Source organism: Plectropomus leopardus, chromosome 11, assembly GCF_026936395.1.
Source record: "Plectropomus leopardus strain MGB_pleo_1.0 chromosome 11, ASM2693639v1, whole genome shotgun sequence".
Classification (NCBI taxonomy): Eukaryota; Metazoa; Chordata; class Actinopteri; order Perciformes; family Serranidae; genus Plectropomus; species Plectropomus leopardus.
In genome coordinates, this window is record NC_142186.1 from 33,320,024 (window position 1) to 33,343,228 (window position 23,205).

The 23,205-nt window shown below is 39.3% G+C and overlaps 1 protein-coding gene across 1 annotated transcript in view; it reads right to left on the minus strand.

Moving 5' to 3' along the window:
• Nucleotides 1-1,518: 1,518 nt before the first annotated feature.
• agmo (alkylglycerol monooxygenase) overlaps nt 1,519-23,205 on the minus strand; it is a 58,688-nt gene continuing 37,001 nt past the window's right edge. The window contains exons 11-13 of the mRNA XM_042490129.2: nt 21,965-22,047; nt 21,139-21,244; nt 1,519-3,830 (exon numbers count right to left, since the gene is read on the minus strand). Coding sequence (XP_042346063.2) covers nt 3,750-3,830; nt 21,139-21,244; nt 21,965-22,047 — 270 coding nt within the window. The 3' untranslated portion in view covers nt 1,519-3,749. The remainder of the gene's footprint in view (nt 3,831-21,138; nt 21,245-21,964; nt 22,048-23,205) is intronic.

The following is a 23,205-nucleotide window of genomic DNA, read 5'->3' on the forward strand; positions in this document are numbered from 1 at the left end:
TGAAACCTGGACAGTCCGATTTTCTTGTGCTGTTTCAGATGCCTTTCACAAGTTGTTAAACCCTTGAATCCTCAGCAAATTGCAATTTCTTTGAAAAACATGAGTGATAAGGTGACGTGCAACTTTGTAATAACTTTTAAAAATTGTAAGATTTAGAAGATTATTTTTTAAAAGCTAGAGGAAAATGTCTAGTGAAAAATAAGCTAGGGAAAACTTTTCTTTTAATTCTTTCTTTCCTTTTCATTTTCAGGTAATTTTCTTTTACTTTTTTTCTCATTTCTTGCCAAGTTTTGGGTCATTTGTTCTGTCATTGCTCATTGCCTTCTTCCAATGTTTTTAAAGGAAATCAAGGCAATTTGTTCAGGTCTCAAAGGTTTAAGTGACTGTAAATATGAGTCCTGATCTATGAGTTTTGATGTTTTCAACTCACAGGATTCTTTGTTTTATGCATATGCTATTTCCTGACTTTGGAGTTATTTCAGTGTAACACATATACATGTAAATGAGCTCATTCTGCAGGCTGTTCTTCACAGATGCTAGCTGCATCTGTCGGGGAGGTGAACACATTTGATAACATGTTCTGGTATTTCAGCGCAGCCACCGTGATGAGTGTGCTGCACATATGTACAGTAGAGCGATGCCATCTGTGGACCTGTTAATGACACATCATGAATATTCACACAGTTTTCACTAAATCCAGTGATTCACATAATCTGCATACTGTGATGTTTTCATCATGATCACTACACAATTTAACAGGGATGATAATATTTTTTACATTTGCACGAGAACATTTACACATCGCTTTAAGAAGAATGTCATGTAATTCAGCAACAAATAAAAGACGTGCATTATTCATAGTTTTTCCAAAAACTCACTTGGATGTCTGTTATGTATCTAGGTAACATTTTGTAAGACAGGAGATTTTTTTAAGTCCTTGACATGTAGGTTGTGCTTAGTAAAGATCTAGTTTTTACAGGTGTTTGCTCAAAATGCCAAAATTTACACACTTGTGATGTTGCTTTGTGTTGAAACAAATTTCACAAACAATACTTCATTTTATGTTGAAAAAAAATATATATATATAAATCACATGGAATATTTCTCTTTATATATAGTACTTGTTAAATCTTGCCTTGACAAAAAAATCTTTTTTTGTATATGTTAATTTTAAACACCAAACTGTGATTTTTTTTTTTTTTTTGATGTTCTCACATTTTCTGTCGTTTTTCCACAAGCTCAGTACTTTAAAAAACGTCTTAAATATAAGAATATATGGGTTTTATTGGACACAAGGGCTGCCTGTAAATAAGATGTGCATTTCAGAGGACTTTTGGCCATTGATAACAGCACCATCTGCTGAGGACTGTTTGTCACTCCCACACAAGATCTGGAGGTTGGAAGGAGGAATTCGTAAGAGCAATCTGCCGTTTCGATACGCACTGCACAGACCTCCAGGGTTTTCATTTTTCTGTTATTCATGTGAGCCTTTTTAGGAAAATCAAAAATAGACACATGTAGGGCAAAATTACAATTTTTTAATTGCAGTGAGGAATGAAAACAATATACTGTTTGGTGTTGTGCAAGAAAAACTAAAATTAGAAGGCATCATGATGAGCAGCATTTGTTTTGTTAGAGGCAGAAGTGAAATACATGTAAATAAGCTTTTGATTACATTTTGCAGCAGCTTGCTGGTTGATCAGCTACATTGAAATCGTGATTCAAGTATTCAAGTGGCTAAATCACTTTTTCGTCATTTTTTTCTGTAGTTACCTACTGAAACTACAAACAATTTTGGGCCATAAAAGGAAAGGAATTATTTTTTAAATTTTGTTTTACTATGACATCTCAACTGTAATTTATCTCCCTTTAAGCACAATTTGTCAGAAGTATTGATCATTGCTATTTATTTTAAAAAAAAAGGCAGATTTCTGAAGAATGGACATTGTGTACAAAACCAAAGCTAAGGGGTAATTTTTGTTTGTTTGTTTTTTGTACAACTTGTGAACAAGTGGGCGCTTTTTCAAATACACCCACTTCAGTGGCCTTTTCTGTTGGCATGGGATATTTTTTGATATTTTCTTTTTTTATAATTTCACTTCACATGCACATTGACAATTTTCAACAAAGTAGTTTGAACTACTTTTTCTGAGCAGTCTCAAAACCCAGTTTTGGGCCATCAAAGATTTGTTGAGAAGTATTGACAATTAATCAAAGATTGGATGAGCACTGAGAGACTGACATTTTTTGAAACCTCAGTTTTCGGTCATTGCATATAAAATAATGTGAAAAAAAGCTGCTTTGTTAGCATGCATGTGCCAGTATCACTGACCATTATAGCTAGGAAAAAAAAAAGTTTTCTTTGGCATTTTTGGCCCTCGACTTTTTAGGGGTTATCTTTGTAAATTGTGAAACTATTCCAGTTGCTTGACCTTCTTGCTTTTAAATCTGTAAGCCTCAGATCAGTGTCAGGTGTGGTCAAACTGCCGGAGCACAAAACGAGGACCATCACAGTTTAAATGTCCTTGTCTCAAAATCAGTAATAGTTAATATTGATGCATGATGAATTATGTTGGATTATTAGGATTTCTGGATTGATTATAGAGAAAAAAAGAACATTTGAATACTGATTTGGACACTGATTACCATTTTAGGGATCGATGCTTTAAAGCATTGCTGTCAGCCCTATTTTTTTTCTAAGCAGCTTTAGTTAACCAAACTAGATTTCTCTCTAGCGTAGCTTTACAGTAGTTCAGCGTCTTACAGTGTGAGGTGATTAGTAGCTTGCAAAGCTTTCAAAGTAGCTTTCCCAACACTGAGAGGTATAAGTTGCATAGTAAAGGCAAAATATAATCATTCACAGTGGTTCAGGTGATATATAAAAATGTTAATTCATTAGTACTTGAATTAGCACTGCTGCAGTGTAGACCAGTGCTTCTCAAACTGTGGGACGGGCAGGGGGAGCATGGAATGAATTTTCTGTATGTGGGAGCTAATGAACAAGAGTTTTATTATGCTGAAACAGTTTGACAAGCACCGGTGTAGACTAATGCACACAAGACGTTTTTAAAGTGAGAAATTCATCATTTAGTAAACGCACCGGTTGAGCACCTTGTCTAATCTTATGGCTGATTTACATGGTTTATCTTACAGTGCATGCCCACTATATGCAATAAATTTGCATGAACTTGCATCCGCCCTGCCTTGCCAGTCGTGTGTGTGTACGATCCCCCGCTCCCTTCTCTATCAGCACCACACAGAGGTGTTTTCTTTACGAAAAAGCAACAGTGCAAGACCGTTTCCTGTCATATTTTACAAATTCAACCGGAAATGGCTGATTCACATGAATACTTTTTTTGACATTTGCTAAAAAATACATGTTATTTTTGTATGGATAGAAATCAGTTACTTTCAGTTAATATCTCACTTCAGCATTTCACTTGAGAGGCTATCTTAATGTGAGCACCGTGTATACCATTGTTTTTTTTTGTGTGTATTGTTTCTTCCTATACACAGTGAATGGGAGTGGATTTCTGGTCGAGTGTAGTAAGCATGCACCGTTTTACAGCCATAAACAGACTTCAACCAGTTGCACATTAAAAGTGAATCGAGCAGGAGCTGAAACTGCCTCTCCACATACAGATGAGGTTGTGCACAGTGTTTAAGGCAATAAAAATGGATATTATGGAATTATGTTAAAAATGTTGATATCAAAAGATAAAATTCAGTGTGCGTCTTCTTGTGTGGACTCAGTCAGCCTTCTTCTTGATGTTGAGCAGCTGAGTGAAGCTCTGCAGAGCCCAGTACAGCAGAGAGAGGGAGACAAAGGCCTGGACAACACAGACAGAGAGGAGAGGTCAGGATCACAGGCCGCATTCACAAAGTCTCCGAAAAAATCACTCCTGGTGATGAAATATTAATAAAATTTGTGCAATTTTCTCAAAATGTTTCCTTGCAGTTTAGAATAGACCCTGCTTAAGATACAAGCTAAAATCATCAAAATGTAATTTATGTTACAATATTTATACTGCTAATTTTGCGATATTCGGCCAAAAATATTGTGATATTTGATCTTCTACATACTTCCAGTATTCATAAATTGTATTGATTTTTATTCAAAAATAATTATAAGATAAAAGGCCTGATACAAAATAGTTTTCCTTATATAAATAAGGGTCACCATGACTATAAGAGCTTCCTGAGAGTTCCTACAATTAAATGTGTTCATCATTTAAATTAGAAATTATTGAAAGATATTAATTTTAATAAGAAAACCTCTAGATATGACCTCCTTGTTTATACTGTATGACATGATGCATATTTTGGTACATCTATGAGACATGACATTGATCAGACGGATACTCATCATCCTCACTATTATCTACTTTTAATGCACTTTTTCTAAATTCTTCTAAATAACAGCGTCTGCTAAAACGTGCGCTGCATAATGTTCACTGAGTAAAACAAGCTGGATTACTACAACTCAAAAAGAAACCATAAAAAGTGTGACAGGTATCATTTACGAGCAGTGAACACAAAGGCAAACAGTGAAAGTTAATCTCTAATTGAAAGAAAACAGAAAGAGTCTCAGGATGATGTGGAAAGTGGGATCAAAAGGTTAAGGACCAGGTCTTCTCCCCTGATGCTCTCATGACGGGGTCAAAGGGGTCACTGTCAATGGGGACCGAGAGGGAGAGGAGCCCGAGGGGGGCTCAGCCAAAAACCGCCCTCGCCTCCACCCCTCGCTGCGTTCTGGCCCATAAACTGCATCCTACATCGCAGCTCAAGCCAAAACCAGACCGCTGTCCATCACAGGCAGAACAGCCTGATGGGAAAAAAAGCAACGTTTCCTTCAGGACACGGCAGCTGTTTTCCTCTGAGAGAGACTCAGAGAACGAGAAAATAACGCAGAGCTCGCTCTACTTTTCTACCTCGCACTACCTGAGAACCACCGCCACCCACTGAGAGAGAAGAAAAAGCCTCACAACGGACCCAAAGAAAGTCATCGAGGCGTTTTCGATTGACCCTGATCCTGAGAGTACCAACATTTTAATTTACTGTTACCACACAATGACTATCCAAATATCATTTATATATATGTAGCTTTAACCCTTTGACACCTGAGCAAATTTGCTTGATTTCTTCCTTAACTTCACTTAGAAGAAAATAGCACAAAAATTGGAATTAGTCTGAAAAAAACAAGGAAATGACATGAAAAAAAGAAAAAGAAAAGAAATTATTTTGAATATATAGTATAGTATATAGTACAGTATATTCTAGCAAATATAAGTTACAAATTGTAGTTTCTTTCAGGATGTTTTCCCAAAGTATTTTTCTTAGAATTTTTTTTGTCTTTCCCTTTTATTACAAAAAAAATCAAATTTTTGACTAATTTAAAAGTAATTTTCCTGTCATCTTTTTCCAATGACTTGCAATTTGTGGAGTACACCCTGTTGCTCACTGTGCGTTTCCCAAGTATTTAAAAGAATATTCAAAGTTTTAAATGCCTGTGAAAAGTGCCTGAATTTCGCACATGAAAACTACTGTCAATCCAGATTTCAAAGGGTTAAATTCCAACAATCAACCAGATATGAGACCAATCACAAGATAATATAAAACTGTATTCAGATCTGTGGTCTGAATATAGATTTCAAAATGGAAAAAAAAAGAAAAAAGTCACACCTGCTTTGGCAATGTAAACGTATTTTTCCATGGCAATAAAACCGCTTTGAATTGAACAGCATTAAACTGAGAGGAGAGAGTGAGAGGAGGTGGGGTTATAGGTGGCACTGCAGCGCTGTGTGCGCGCGTGTGCATGTGTGCGTGTGCATGTGTGTGTGTGTGTGTGTGTGTACTCGCTGTTGGAGAGGAGAGAGAGCAGGAAATAAATGGAAATTGAGCATTGAAAAAAAATTTACTTGAAAAAAAGGATCTAAGGATCCACCACAGAAAAGATGAGTCAATGAACTACTTAAACAGTTAAAACATCTCCAACAAGTCTGGTTTTGCTACTTTTACTTGAAATTTAAGTAAAATCTGAATATATCACCACAGAAAACACACACAGATTATAGGGGCATCTTTTTTTAAATAAAACATTAGAAAAAAAACAATATTATTAAGAGCAAAATTTCCAATATTTATAATAATTAGGATTTGGGAATGTTGCAAACTCATTGTTCAAAACAACAAACAAAACAAAACAGTAAAATCTTTTCTCTCTGCGTGTTAATACTCGACCAAGTAAACTGGTAAATTGGTTTGGACCAAAAGCAGCAGGATACTTTTTGTTTTATTGAGTGTTTCTACTGACTATTAACATTTCCAACGAGTTTGGGGTTGTGGTTAGTGTTGTTTCTCGCAAGGAAATTTAAAAAAAAAAACAAAAACAACCCAATAAGTAAACATCACACTAATAGTTGCCTTCAATCGACCTCAGTGGATAAAACCGTTTCACAGCCTGCAGTTTCTGGTAAATCCACTCCATACAGTTTAAACCTGACGGCTAAAAGTCTAAATTCACTGAAGGAAAAACAGATGGAAGATTACAAATACGTGAAGTTGCATTGTGTCCATCTCGGAGACGGATTGGGATTGAGACGCTCGGCAGAACCTCGCAAATCACATTTCACTCAAACAGAGCGAAACATGACGGTCGTTTCTATCAAAGCCGCATGTCGAGGCAAAAAGGGCACCCATTTCTCTCCGCTCCCATCTCTCTTCATTCAGACCCACTGCGCAACATTTTAATGGACTCCGTAGAAATCCATGTGGGACAGATTACATCGCGGAAGGAAGCGAGTTTGATCGTCTACAAATAAGCACTACGGCCTGACAGCAGCGCAGATCTCAGCAAATCCACTCACACTCACTTTGTTTTGGGCAGAAGGTACTTTGTTAAGGGGAGTAATACAGAAAGCCACAGACATGTGGTTTTTGATTTTCTCTGCCTCTTCGTTGAACTTTATTTCCTCGGGGGAGACGACTCTTTCTCAGTCTTTCACTGTCCAACACTTCTTCTAACCAGCTTTAACACGTGAGAGTAATATTTAACTCAAAGTTCACCAAGGTCATCAAGACTCGTGTTAACACTAATCATCAGATAAGTGCGTCAGTATTTAATGATTCTGCAAGAGTGCGCACTTTGTGGAAAGCCAATGTTCTTCAATTCCCTCTTTGGGCATTGCTCAAAGCCCTAGAAACTCATCTCTGTTCATCAAAATCACATATTTTTACTTTTTTTTTCTTGAATAAAAAAAAATCCCCTCATGCTTTAACCCGTTCAGATCTCTCAGTCCATCCCAATGGACTTTTCTAGGATGTTTTGATCTATGATTACTGTCATCTGACTAAACCGAAATGCACAGACTTATTTGTTGACATCTTAAAGTCAATCACAGTGTTCTACATCATCTAAACTGAGCTGCAGTAGAGTCACTCCCCGTGTTTTGACAAGCATGGCCGACCGGGAGGAAAGGAGGAAGAGCAACGCATGTTTAAGTCTGTAAATACTATAATATAAATACATACATTTTATGTTAATAGCTATTAATCATCAAAATTATTCTTGGCAGTTAACCAGTTAACATGATGCTTCAATCACGTTTTCAGCTTGCTGCATAATACAGGAAAACTTGAAGTGTCTTCAAGATTGAAAAAAACATTTTATTTTGAATTTCCAAGCTGAGAACAGCAAAGTTCTGTTCCACTTTTTGAAACTACCACATACATTAGACATTTTAAAGGCACTACAAGTCTACTATATATTCAGTTTCCTAAAATCCTAAACAATATGGTTAAATTCCTTGTGCTAAAAATAGGAGTTAGGAAAAACGCTGCATCGTCTAAAAAATGTCCTTTTTCTGTTTTAAATGCAGCATTTTAGTTTCCCAAGATGGTGTCAACACCACTTTAAATCTTCTGCAGCCTGTCAAGAGTAAAATTCTGGCAAAAAAACCCTCTGCACTTAAAATAGTCAAATATAAAAATATCAAATAATGGCCATCTGCAGCTCCAACACAAAAATATCTGTATTGACCTTCAGAACAACAGTCCACACTGAGCTGAGTCATTCTGTGTGCTGCTGATGGATATAAAGCATCATGCAGATACATTAAACACCCCACAGTGCATTGTGGTGCCCCTGGCGACTTCCATCTTCCAGCCTGCAGCGGGTTAACATGGCAGAGCCTCGCTGTTCTGAAACGCAGCTGCACTCGTGATTGAAATGAAAACAAGGCAGAATGGCTGCTGTCAGACGTGTGATATATGACCTGTAATGGGATGTTTCCAGAGCTCCCTCTCCATATGGCTGCCTACAGTCCACCAGACCTGGACTGAACTGTGTCGGAAAATAACTTTTTGTTTTAACCTGGCTGCAGAGCTGCAATGGGCCGAGTGCAATGCATCAGAGAAAATATTTGTTAATGCCGTTTGATCCAAAGCGACAGCATCAAGCAAAAGACAATGAAATTAGTACTCTGATCCTTAATACACACTCAACAATAGCACACAGCCTGCAGTTTCACTGTTTGTTTAGAGAATCTAGCTGATAAGCAGTATATGCACCAGGTTTTTTGGGTTTTTTTAAAAATGTTTTTCTTTCAACTTTCCATTTGCAGGGAGAAATTCTGAGCTTGCAACATGCTTATTCTGCACTGTAAAAGGCAAAGGACATCAACAAAGATGTTTGATGGATGGATGGATTACAGAGAGGCCCTTTAGTGGACAGGCCAAAAGTGCAGCAACACTTGACTCAAACTAAGGTGCAGCAACCAGAAGGAGATTCAAAACGACCAAACACAAACAGACCACAAAGAGATGCAAAGCAACAGCAAAGAACCACAAAAGTACTGCAATAAAGGGCTAAACAACCGCAAAGAGAAACTTAATTACTACAAACACTGAAAACAACCACAAAGTGACACAAAACAACAAAAAAGCCAGTAAATTATCTTAAAGAGACACAAAACTACCTCAAAAAGACTCAAACTACAACAAATTGGCACAAAATAACCACAAAGAGACACAAAATTATCTCAACAAAACCACCAAGAAACGCACAGAATTACCTTAATTTACTGACCATGAATAGACTGAAAATGACCTCAAAGAGATGCAAAGTAACAGCAAATAACCATGAAAAAACTACAAAATGGGCAAAACAACCACAAAGACACACTTAATTAATACAAAAGACAGAATCCCCTACAAAGAGACCCAAACAACAGCAAACTGACACGAAACAACCACAAGGAGATACAAAATGACTACAAGGGACACGAAACCACCAAAAAAAGACCTATAACCTAAAATAGACACAAAATTACCTCGAAAACATCTTAATGATGAAAAATGTACAACCTCAAGGAGACACAAAACAACTATAAAAAGACAAAAAACACTAAAAAGAGACATAAAATTACCTTAATTTACTGACCATGAAAAGACTCAAAATGGCCTTGAAAAGATGCAAAGATAGACAGAAACAAAAAATAACTACAAAACCAGGCAAAACAACCACAAAATGACTACAAAGAGACACAAAACAACAACCAAAAAATAGGAAAAACCATCACAAACACTGTGTGTCTTACTCATATGAAAGGTGGTAATGTTTCGGAACAATCCGTTTTACTTATACCCTCCTTTTAAAACAAATATGAGTATTTTCAGTTTTAAGTATAGAAACCAATAAGCATGAGCCTAATCCATGTACACCCACATACATATACTTTATGTATAGTCCATCCAGCTACAGAAAGCACACAGATAGTACACACTGCAAATTCACTTTAAAGGGGACCTATTATGCTTTTCATTATTTTCTGTAACATATATAATATTACAATGATGGATGTTCATCTTAAAGTGGCCAAAGTTTCCAATAATGAGGTATACATATGTAGAAGTAATCCCTGTGAGCAAATATCTCAGGATTCAGACCGTTCTGAATACTCTGTTTCCAGTAGTTTTTTCTACTTTGAAGACTGCTGCCAGTTCTTGACAGATTTCCTTTTATGGTCATCTGCTCCAGGCACACTACTGCAAGCGTTTACATCACATACACTGCTACATGTAGCCACAGGCTATCATTAGGGAAACACACAATTTTGGTTGCAAATGCTTTCAATTTCTCTCTAATTTCAGACCATATTCCTGGTAGAACAAGATTTTGTTGTTTTTTAACGTGAGAAAGTGCCACTATACAGTCAAACCCCCAGCCAGGGCACTGCTGCCTGTAGCTATGTACTATCATCGGGGGAAAATGTATTTTTGGTTGCAGATGTTGTAAATTTATTTTACAGTAATGCACCACAATTTGTAAATAACTATAATAAGAAATTATGTGCTGACAGATGTAAAGAAAGAAACTCCACATAAGCAGGCAGGTTGGATGGGGGTGTGGATTTGGTCAAACAAACACAGGACTTTGTCCCAGGAAACCCTTGTCATTGAAAACACATTATTTGGTCTTTGAATATCATTATGTAAGTACTGAGATCAGGATATTGGCTTTAAAAAATTTTGCCCCACAAAAGTAGAACACCTTGCAGAAGCTGTTAAAATCAGACGCACTTTGAGCTCAGTGTAAGCATGTGTGATGTTGTCCCATGTGTTGATGTTTTGGAGTATTTGTTGATATTTACAGTGGCTATTGTTTGTTTTTGCCTTTAATATGCACTTCAGTATCTCTACATTTCTTATGTATGTCGATGTATACTAGTGTGCTTCTGTTGTTTTTATATTTTTATATGTAATATAATCAGGGCAACCTTGTAAAAGAGAGCTTGCTCTTAATGGCCTTTCCCCATTTAAATAAAAGAAATGAAACCTGTCTCATGTGAAACAATCAGAACTTAAAATCATTCTAGGATATGTTGTTACCGTACCCACATAATTTTATTACAGTGTGTAACATGACAACACCATTCAGGGTGCTAATTCTTAAGATTTGGTTCAAACCGTTTTATGCGGATAATTGGTCCTTTTTAAATTCTCTCACATATGCACCAGCGTGCACATGATGTACAAACACGGACACTATTGGACATATACAGTCCCACACAAGTATACCTGCAAAGGATTATGCATACCTTAACACACACACACACACACACACACACTCACACACAAAGAGAACTTCCTGTCTGTTCATTATAAGCAGATATTCAGTCTCTGCACTCGGGCTGTTTGAGCAGACTCAGGAAGGATACGCTGAGCAGGTTAATGTCCCACCAGAGAGTCCGTGTAGTGCCTGGGCCATGAGAAATATTGCCATCACACTCCCACGCATACACACACATACACACTCACACACACACACACACACACACATACACACACACACACACAGATCGCAGCCAGACAAAACACATGTGAAAAGGCAGTTGCTGCACGGTGAAAGTGTAGCAAAACACAACGCGGTCTGATGATACGCCAGTTTAGAATGATACAGTTGTTTAGAGGTTTTCCTTTTTCACATCTGGTGTTTGTTCTCTTTTACCACATGTCTGCTGGAGGGTCACATGTAAGGGCAGCAACGACTCATCCAGACCATTATGCCTCATTGAAAACACAAGACAAATCCCAGAGAGGAACCCGTTTCATATCTGTTCGGTTCACTTCAGACCCCAGCAGCTTGGCACCACTTCAGCCTCAGTAAGAGAAGTCTTCATCTCATCAGCAACCACAGTTTCCTGGGTGGCCACTCTGGTGGACCTAATGGTAAAGAGCTGACTAGTTGCCAGACACTTGTAGCAGTAGGCACAAATCCAGGAGGGGGGGTGAAAGATGAACAGTAAATAGTAGTCAAGATGATGCATTTGCGTTTGGGAAATGAATTTACATGGAGCAAAGTGAAGATGGATGCGTGAATAAGTTCAATGGGACTTCAACTCCTTCCATCCACCCACTCATATTCACAAAAAATGATAACGGCCTCTGTTTTGCATACCTACTGTTGAGTTCGGAGCCAGCTGTTCTGAGTAGGCAAGTCCAAAGAAACAGTAATCAGTGAGTAATGTAACACAGGTGGTACAGCTGTACTAAGCTCAACAATGAGAAAAAATGTGCCATCTTTGCCAGTTTGTTCAGAGGTGTTAGAACAGCAACAAACATGAGAGATGAGGATCTACCGCCCACTTTATGTTTATTTGACTAAAACAATGAAATGCACAATCTGGAAAAGGAGCAGATGAATTCATAAAAGAACAAAAAATTGTTGAAAAACAATGTTAAGGCCTCAGCAGTATCACTGTATTATAGTATACCAGAGTATTTAGAAATCCCAAAGGTATGTTTTTTCAATACCTTCATTAATACAGGCATTCCTCTTGCTATTAAACTCATCATATGTAGTGCAAAGCACGCACCACCAGAGCTCAGTCTCTACTGGTGGAACTGGCAGCTGAGCTGAAAGACACATTGATAAGTGTGAAGTTGAGAAGGCAGCAAAAAGAAGGATGATTTTGCAGAAATTGAGCTGCTTCTACTCCAAAACGAAAAGGATGTCTGTTCTGAGAGGGTCAGAACCTCTGAGAGGACGGCTCTGAGAGGACGGCTCAGAGATGGACGATAAGGTCTCGAGCAGTCAGGTAGAATTAAAGTTTCAGAGGGAATGACCAACGAGCAAAGTAGAGAGGGCATGAGGCAGTATGAGGACGTGACCTCAGGAGCCTGCACTATTACCTCACAAACAAAATGATTTCTGTGCCCTGAAGCAGCTCAAGGCGTTTAAGAAGGAGAAGAAAAGGTTCATACACCTGATCACTGATCCTTCAGATGTCTGTGCACCTGAACTCAAAGACTCAAAGTGCCTTAAGGGCTCAGCATGGTCACGGTGCTCACCCACACACCGTCTCCTCTGCGGCTGCGTTCTCCTGTCTGCAACAGTTAATCCGTACAGTCTTGTCTGTGCAGGAGTTGCCATTTCTCTCCCACACTGTAGTGGGAGCTGTGGACTAATGAACAAGAAGAAATATTTAGGATAAAAGCAAGAACAGCTGCCCAGATTCCTTTTAACTTTTGCAGGGGCTGCATTTCGCTGTTGTTCAGCATGTGTGTAACTTTCTACTTGACTTGATCTTCTCTTCACAAATATGCTTGCCATCTGATTGCAGAAGAGGAAGTGATTGGATCAGGGGCACCATGGACCAGCAAGGGTAGCATGGCTGTAGACCATGAAGTTTCACATTTTGAGCCAGCCAAAATTACCACACTGCAGAGTTTTGCAGGTGCTCATAAGTTTGCTGTGGAGTGGGCCTTCAAATGTGGTTTCAAGAAATGTTTTAAAAGGCAGAGAAGGCCAAACAAAGGCTGAGGGAGCTCAACATCAAGCTAAGAAAAGAAAACTACAATTATCGCCTCGCGGTTGCATGCCTTACATTAACAGTGAGTACATATATATGCACACAATGGTCTGTTTTTTACCCTCATTCCAAAACAAATAAGACTGAGCTGTTACAGGTCTAATAAAGATGAATATTCCTATAACACTCATGTACACATGCAGCCGAGCACATTCTGACTAACAAGCCGTAATATGCTGCTTATCACATTAAAATATGGAAAAGCAGAAACAGCTGCAGCTGCTTGTCATTTTGCTTCTTGAATCAACATAGAATTTTTCTTTACGGTTTCCTAACAGTGGCAGATTTCTCCTTCCGATCTGAAATAAAGGATTGCATGCATCTCTACCTCACAGCTTTGCAAACTGGTGAGTTTGTGTACAGCATATCCATGACAACACACAGTGCTGACAGTAAACAGATGAAAGGCCGTGTGTCGCAAACACCGGGCTGACACTCATATTCCAAACTGGCTGTATAAATGCCAAAATAATGCTCCTAAAACCTTAATAATACCGGCATGTCCCAGGTGTCTTAAACAGAAATGCGACATTTAGAAAACAGCCTGATTCTAGATATATAAACCGCTGTTTTCTATGATCATGTCAATTTCAGAATATTGTCATATTTGGAATAAGAGGAGAAAATTGGTGTGCATATAACTAGCATGTGAGTAATGGCCAAAAAAAAATTGTGCAGAATATTAAGATGCATACGATGTGAGGTGTAAATCTGTAATAATTATCATACTAATTCTTCACTTCATTAAGGGTTGGGTGACGAGACTGATCCAGTTTTAACTGTTACTGGGCCTAACCCTTTGGAGCAACTAGAGTTCCCTGTCTTGCTCAAGGACACTGCGGCATGTGGAGAGGAGGTGGATGATCACCAGGCTTAGGACTCAGACCGCAATACTTTTTATGAGTGCTGAGATCATGTGTTTATCAGAAGAAAGATATAGGATGTTAGCTGGGACCTCTTTTTAAACTTTTTTTTTCTTTATCATTCATCTTTTCATTGTAATTTTCTGTATTTTTAAAATTATTATTATTTTTATTTTTTTAATTTTTATCTTTACTTGTTTTGCTTTTTTAATAAAATAGTTAATTTTTTCATTCTAAGTCTGAATGGGGAGGGCAAACTCAGACATATGGGCAAATATGGATGAGATGCGGCTATGTATTTATGATTTACTATTATACTCTGCACAAAATTAAATAAAAATTGGATCACAAAAAAAACTTATTATTCAATTCTTTGTCAGTGTAGACAATATTTATTGGTGGAGGCCTGTGTGTCATGGTAGAAATTCCCAATTTTGCAACCTTAGATCTGAAGTCAGTCCAAACCCCCCACTGCTCACAGTTTCTGGCAGCTGGAGACATTTTCCAGCTCACTTCAGGCAAGATACTGCAGCTCAAACTATTGTGAAAAAGGACCATGAGGAATTTCATTTACTACGATATCAGACGTGTGATTGTTAGCCAGTAAGCCAATGAGCGTGGCGGAGAGAGAGATTCATAAACTGAGCAGAGAGTGATGAAAGCTCGCACTGCAATAAAGATTGCTAAATTAATACCTCATTCAGAACCACTCTGATAGATTCTGCAGTAAAAGTCTTTGACTTGTTTATATTTGAACTTTATGAAAGTCTTTTATCATTTGTTATGTTTTGGATTTTGTAAATTGGGGTTTTAGCTCTGTGAAATCAGCTTTATGTGCATTAAAGAGGAGGGAGGGAAATAATCCTATAAGTAAAAGCAGCTATCGTCAGGTTCAATCAGGTTCACGTGTTGGCTCCAAGGCTGCATCATAAACTGGATGACTGTTGTGTTTCACCCATGAATTAAAGCACAAATAGGAAGACAAATTCAAAAGAAAGTCAGCGTTGGCCACAGAGAGTCAGCTCACAAAAGCCAAACTAAATACTGCTGGAGAACCCCCTGAGGGCCAATTGCTGTTAGATTTCCATAGCTTTACCTGGCAAGTGGTTTGACAACATAAACCAAGCGGTTACTCTTTGACGGGCACGATCCCCTGCACATTGAGTGATAATATTTCACACTGTGTACGGTCGACCACCCCGCTGTTTACTCCATCGGAACAGTCCTACCCAGCGTTTCTCTTTCAAATCCCTCCATTTTCTCCCTGGGAGGAGATTTCCTTTCCTTTCCACTCCTGCGAGCTCTCAAATGATGTCATGCTCACAGAGTTTCCATTGCTCCAAACAATCCTGTTAACCTCAGCGCTGCTTCTTGCTACCACACATTCCCGCTTCAAAAGTAAAAAAAAAAAAAAGGCAGCTGACCTCTCGCACCTGAGATTCGGCGGGTGGAAACGACGCTCTCAGATAACGGCGACCTCTCACCTTTTGGCGTCTTATCTGCCCACTCACGGCTGGGACAGCGGGAAAGAGGGGGAGGGAGTTGCAATTTTTGCCGACAAGTCAGGTGTTGTGTTGAAGATAAAGCCACTTTGCGCCTTTGTGTTTGACATGAACTTCATAATATTGTTCTGACCTCCTCTTTTGGCCGTGGAGAATTTATCTTTCCCTTCAAAGTCTGACAGAAAAGGGCTCTTTTCAGACTGGAAAACACTATCAGCACAGATGAAATGATGGAAAAATCTAATGAGGTGTGAAAACAATATAGATGTTTTTTTTAATATTTTGGATTGGGCTGGATTACGCAGATTTAGATTTGCTTCTCAAGTGTCAAACTTGCATGAGCCAATGCATCACTTCTTGAACTCATTTATTACAAGGACACATCCCAGTCATATTGTAGAATAGAAGCTTTTTATTGTTTTGTGTGGGTGGTTTTTGCCTTTTTTCTTGACTTCAAAAAAATGGAAACTGACAGAAAGAATTGGAAACTAGAATTACTGCCTCACGGCTGTATGTCTCCACGAACTAGTCAAGTTTCACTAATAGCTTACATCCCCATGGCAGCAAAAAGACCTAAACAATCAGCACAATTTCAAGATTAGTGTCACCAGTTCAGCCTCTGACCAAATATCTCCCCTTCTGTTCCTATTAATGTATGCTGTTACACATTTGTGTGAAATTTTGTCAAAGTTGAGTATGAATTCCTGAGTTATGGCCAAAAATATGTTTTGTAAGGTCACGGTTACCTTGACATTTGACCTGTGACCACCAAATTCTTGTCATCGATGAGTCCAAGTGGACATTTGTGCCAAATTTAAGAAAACTCCCTCAAGGCCTTGTTGAGAAATCATGTTCACGAGAATGTGATGGAGAGTGTCCCAGCGACCTTTGACCAACATATTCTAATCAGTTCATTCTTGAGTCTCAGTGAACGTTTGTGCCAAATTTGTAAAAATTACCTCCAGGCCTTCCTGAGATATTACATTCACGAGAATGAGACTGACACAAGGTCACAGTAACCTTTGACCATCATATTAGAATCATTTAATTGCTGAGACCAAGTGGATGTTTGTGCCAAATTAAAAAAAAAACCCTCGAGGTGTTCTTGAGATATCACGTTCATGAGAATATAACAGACAAGTTTGCATTAATCTTGACTTTTGACAAATGCATATCAGTTCATTCTTGAGACCAAGTGGACATTTGTGCCAAATTTGAGAACAACTCCCTCCCATCGCATTCAAAAGAGTGACTCAGATGAGGTCACATTAACTTTGACCCTTGACCACGAAAATCTAGTCAGATCCTGTCCGAGTCTATGTGCACATTTGGACCAAATTTTTTTAAAAATTCCTCAAGACGTTCTTGAAGTTTTAAAAAAGGTGGCAAAAAACCAAAAGAGATTTCTTACAAAAAAAAAGAACAAACATTTTTGGTCTGTTGGATCCAGAAAGTAAAAAATCTAAAACTGGTCTCTACTGCTGCCAACAGGAAGGCCTGAGACTCTGTCTCTCTCTCTCTCTCTTTCTCTGCGGACCAAAGACAGGTGTATTTTTATGAGCTCTCCTTAAATTACTGTGACTTCACCAGCAGTTTGTGGCTGTTTTGAGAGAAGAGCTGCTTAATTACTACAGGATCTACAGCATCTAAGTTCTGCTCCGCAGCATGTTGCCCTGTGCCTTCAGGCGAACCAGAGGCCCACACAGTAATACAACCACGTGTTACATCATTACAAACTGCACCAGCGCCCTCCCTGATACTCAACACACTCAAGTACATGATGATGTGGACACACACATCAACGGCGGGTAGACAGCATGATTTAATCAGGTCCAACCGCCCTGCAATAGAAACAGTTTCTGAAGTGACACTGTTGTTGACACGTTGTCAGAAAGGTGCTGATTTTCAGTAAATGCTGAGGCTGTAGCTCCTGTTATTTTTGCAATCGCCACATACACAGAGGTTAAAATCCAGTTGGCATATAGTAATTCATCGTCTGTCAGCTGTGCTGCAGATCCTCATACGATGGCATCTTGTCTCAAGCTGCAATAATGAATGATTAAGCACTGATTTTTGTCTGAAAAAAGTGCACAGAAACTAGTAATGACTGTTTTTGTGGGACGAATATTCTTGTGGGACAAAAAATATTTTTGGACAGATCTTGATTTTTAAATTATGCTGTCCACGTCATAGTTAGCTTGCTGCCAAAATGAGGGAACTTCTTATCAATTCGGTTTCTATTTATCCCAAACTGTCTGGGAACAACAAATAACTAAATAAAACACAAAATATGGCTTGAGATCACCCAGCAGCTGGATACAATGAAAACAAACATGGTAACACAGCTGATATGCACTATTTAAAGTTGTATTTTGGTCACAAGACAGGACTAGTCTATCTAACACTAGATCTAATTTGTAAAATTTGGGGTCCAATCAGTTTAAATTAATCCAAATATTTTCAGGATTTTTAAAAATTTGCATGCAGTTTGTTCATATTCCTGCACTGCATTTTCACGTTGCACTGATGAGAAAAGGCTTTTAATCTGCAGCTATATATAACGATTAACTGTGGAGATGCCAAGCGTTTGCAGATATTAGCTTCATAAATGTGAATATTCACCACTTTTCTCTGTTTTATATAATTGTTACCTGGATATCTTTGGATTTTGGACTGTTAGTCAGACAAAAACAAGACATTTTAGGATTTTTATGAAAATGAAATGGGCATTTCTTTTTTTATTTTATGACATTTAACAGAATTGGCGATTGCTGGAATAATTGGCAATAAAAATAAGGATTAGTAGCAGCCCAAATCATGTCTGCTGAGTAGCATCTCATAAAAAAGCTTATTATGGGTAATAGGAGCATATTAACATTGTCTGCAGGCTACAAGGCTAAAGAAATCAAAGACAAAGCAAGGTTCTGGTTGAATGAGCCGACAAGACTGAAGCTAAAACTGCAATCTGGGTACAAAATTAAATTATGACTTGTCAAATGCAGAACATTTCGTGGCTGTTGGCTTCACAAAGACGCCAATAACATTAGAGACTGCCAAACAATGTCATGTTGATTAGCATATTTGCTACAGTCTCTGGTCTCAGCAGACAGAGCAGCTGCACTGTATGTGAAATGTGTAGGATTTAGGAGGATATATTGGCAGAAATGAAATTGAGCATAAGTATTGTTTATTGTATAATCACCTAAAAATAAGAACTTTTGTATTTTCATTGCTTGAAAATGAGCTGTTTATGTCTACATGGGGAGCGGGTCCTCATTTATGGAGATCATTATGTTGCACTGTCATGTTTCTACAGTTGACCAAAATTGACAAACTAAACACTGGCTCCTTTCACATTTTCACGCTGGCCTCCGTCAGCCCCTTTTTCTAAGAGCGGTGAAGAGGGGCTGATGGTGGAGTGAAGGATTTCTAACCAGGAGAAGTTGCAATGTGTAGTCCTCACCACTACATGCCACTAAATCTCCCTAAATCGTACACACTGGACCTTTAAACTGTAAACCAACTTTAAATGATCCTTATACAAAAATGTTTATCTAATGTGTAAAAACTGATGCGTATCTCAAATATTGACCCAGTATCAGTTGTATCCGTGTGAATGACACAAGCAAAGGTTGGGGGTAGGGTTACACACACACACACACACACACACACACAAATGTTTAAATAGGGTGACAGCACACACACTCACAGACAGCTATCTCCTCACAAAACCCGCCCCCTGCTCATTCACACACACGCTCACCGGCCTCGTCCTCTCTGAACCGGCGAGCTCTTCATGTGTGCGGCGCAGACGGGGGTTTGGGGCGGGCGAGTGGGCGGCTGGGAGCGAGAGGCAGCCCTGGTTTACAGGTCAAGCCTGCAGCTTTACAAGGGAAATCTCCAGAGCCACTATAAATACCACTGTGAGCTTTAAGGGTGCAGTATATCACACCACTGGGTTTGAAGGACCACAAACCGACCTAGTTTTTGTAGTTTTTTTTTGTAGTCCCCCTTTTTTCCCCAACTGTACAGTCGCATGAGCCTGAATACAATTAAATGTGAATTTATCCCTCCTCCGTTTCGAGTGACTGTTAATTGATTGGCCCGACTTCAAAACACGCCCCCCCCGCTGCAACAAAGAGCTGCCCGTTCACCTCAAGCGTCAGGCACATATATCATTAAAGTACCTTTAAAGTTTGGATGTGGTTTTTTTTCCCCCTTTGCTGTAGTTCTGAGCAAATATGTCGGGAACCAATTCAAGTAAATTGTGAGGATTTTCAATGAGCCCCACCTGCAAGTTAAGACATTTATTCAGCTCAAACTGATGTATTGCGACTTGAAATGAGGCCTAATGATTCGCTTAAGGAAACGGCTGCATAAAACTTACAGCGCTGTCAAAGTGACACAGCCGTGCAGCATGTGCGGCATAAATCAACATGTTTTTTTTTTTTTGGATGTGCACGGCTTTAAAAAATCATAATTCATTCAGTTTTCATTCCACTTTACGGTGAGAAAAAAAAGAGAAAATGTGGGAAGTTGTCTTTTGAACACCTGAGCAGCACAGATGTGGAGTCGGAGGACAATAAAAGCAGCGACTCAGCGCTCACGTGCAAATCTCATCAGCCAGCTCTAGTTAGCGGCAGACGGCACTAATTGGTTCCAGAAGTGTTGCTCTCTCGTATGCACTGGCTAAGATGGCGAGCGGCAAGGGCGGGCAGAAAGAGGGAGAAATGAAAAAAAAATAAAAGGGGAGGGAGGGCAAGTAATGAGAGGTCAGCCGCCATCTACAGTCAGGCTGCCAGAGCCAGAAAGGCACGCCAATTTTATGGTCAATTGGGCGACGCATCTGGACTCATAGATCACAGGGCTGCGGGCCTGGACTTAGCACCCAGCTCACACACATTTCACACACAAAACAGACCACACAACACACACATTCACAAGCAACACACACCAGGGAAATCATACTGTCATACGAAGATGAAGAGCTATCTCATTATCACCATATACGTTCATTATTCCTCATATTTCCTTGTTTCCACCACTTATCTCGTCAACTTTTCATAGTTACTGAGATGTAGGACTTTTTTTTCAATGTGTCCACATGTATTCTGAGCTACTGGCAGGCTAATGAGGTCTTGTCGTGTGTTGACTTTGTGTCTCTTGTGTTTAAACGGTTATAAAATGAGAAGTCGATGTTGTACACACTGTATTTTGGACACAAATTGCTTCTCTGGTTTACGCTCAACAATGTTTTAATGGAGGGTGGCAGGGTGGAGGCCAAACTAATGTAATATGTAACTTCTAAATGTGAGCTGCACTGGTTGTCAATGTTTGAAGCTCACCACCATCATCATCACTGTCACTTTAAACTACACTGTAACACACTACAGGTGGTCTTACCTCTGTGGGGACGGCCAACGCAGGCAGCAGGGGCTTCATGTAGCCGTACCTCTGCACTGTCACCATGACGACGCAGCGTAGCATCTCCAAGACTGCCGCTGTTGGCCTGCACACAAGGACACATCAACCAACAACAAAATAACGAGGCTTGATAACGTTTCAGCTGGATACCTTCACCTTTGCTGACCTCCTGGACACATTTTGCTGTTATGATGTTACAGGAATAATTGAGTGTCTAATGGGAGAAATTTTAATTTACTCAGCTGATTGAGTTCAAATTGTTATGACCCTATGATGTCACTTTCTCTCTGTCATGTTCAGATTCGTTTCCTGAAGTTTTGAGGGATGCTCCCTGTACTTTATCAGTTTTGGCCTGGAGCTCACACAAGTTTCTTTCTTTCTTTTCTTCTCTGCAATTGTTCGGCTGTGTTCTTGGCACAAAGGCGATATTTATACTTTGCCACATAGATGAATGCAATCAGACACAAAAAAATTCAAACTGCACACAGCTGCAAAACTAAAAAACTTCTAGGTGAGTTTATGCTGTAATATCATTATCAGGCATTTGCAGTATAAGTCGACTAGTTGATAAAACATTGCTGCCCTTGGTGATCAGCACTGGAAATACTAGTGGGTTAAACTTTTCATTAAAATTGTTCTTTTCTATGTTGTTATGACAGTTTTTATATATATTGCGACTCCTTAGAGACTTGTGTCCCCAGCCTGGGGACCACTGACATAAATAACCACAGCCTTTTTTTCTTGCTTCTTAGTCTGTCAGATTAAATAATAAAAAATATAAAGAATGAAGCCATGAACACTGTACCTCTGATCCATGATGTAGCCCAGGGAGGTGAGGGTGAGTAGAACGTAGCCGGTCATCCCCAGGATGGTGAACTGGGACAGCGTCTAGGAATGAAGGTACATTTGCACAGCATGAGAAATGCGGTTGGGGAAAAAATACATTAGCATCTAAACCTTAAATTAATATCATGGCTGGTTGAGTTACGATCACAGGAGACCGTTCTGGGGGAGCAGTCATAAACCGCATGGCTGCTCTGCTGTTTACTTGGCAATGCCAACCAAAACATGTCTGACCTTCGGAATAAGTGCACTGGCACATACAATATCCGTAATCTGCCTCTTACTTTACACTGACATGCCTGGTTTGCACAGACGCTCTAATCACCACAGATGGATCCGGACGGGGGGACTTGACCACAGTGGAAGAGACTGCAGTTTGAATCCCGATAGCCCCCAAATGGAGCCAAAACAATCAACAACGGAGCAGAAATCCCATGCAGATTCTCACTGACCTTTTAAGAGCTATTTGGGACGCACAGAACAGACTCGTACAGAACGTGATGTACGGTCTAATTCGTGTTCTCTAACCTACGGCCTTGGCTGAGGGCAGCAGCTGGAGGCCCGGTGTCTCCTGAGGATGCCGTGGGCTGTCAGCTTCGGTTTATATTTCTCCGACACTCAATCCGGAGCCTAACGGCCAAATCTCACCGACTGCTCCCATACTGTACCGACCCAGAAGGCCATATATAGCAAACATAAAATCAACCCATCAACAGGATGCAATAAAATCGTACGTCTTTGTGTTTATCCAAGAGTCGTAATCCATAAACCCCATAAGAACTATATTATCTGAGCCGTCACATGGGAGCAAGGAGAGATGATATGATTATGTTTTCAGTGAATCAAATGAGGAATCTGGCCTCAATCCATCTATCAGAGTAACGGAATAAGACTGTCAAAGTGAATTAAAGCTGAATGATTATTGCATTAGAGTAAAGAGGCTACAGATACAGTTATTTTCAGTAAGAGGTGTCATGAGCAGAGAATTATTTTGGTATCAAAGGTTATGTGAACTTATCTGTGTTCAATAACCCTCGGGGACTCAGCAGGCCAGAGTCATCGGTCACATGATCTTTAATTTGTCTGTTTTGACTATCAAGATATGCCACGCTTGAGAGATAATCCTCCACAAATCCCTCCGACTCGTCAGGTGGAGTCATATTTACACATTTTTAATAAAAGGGGAAATGTTCTGTGCTTCTT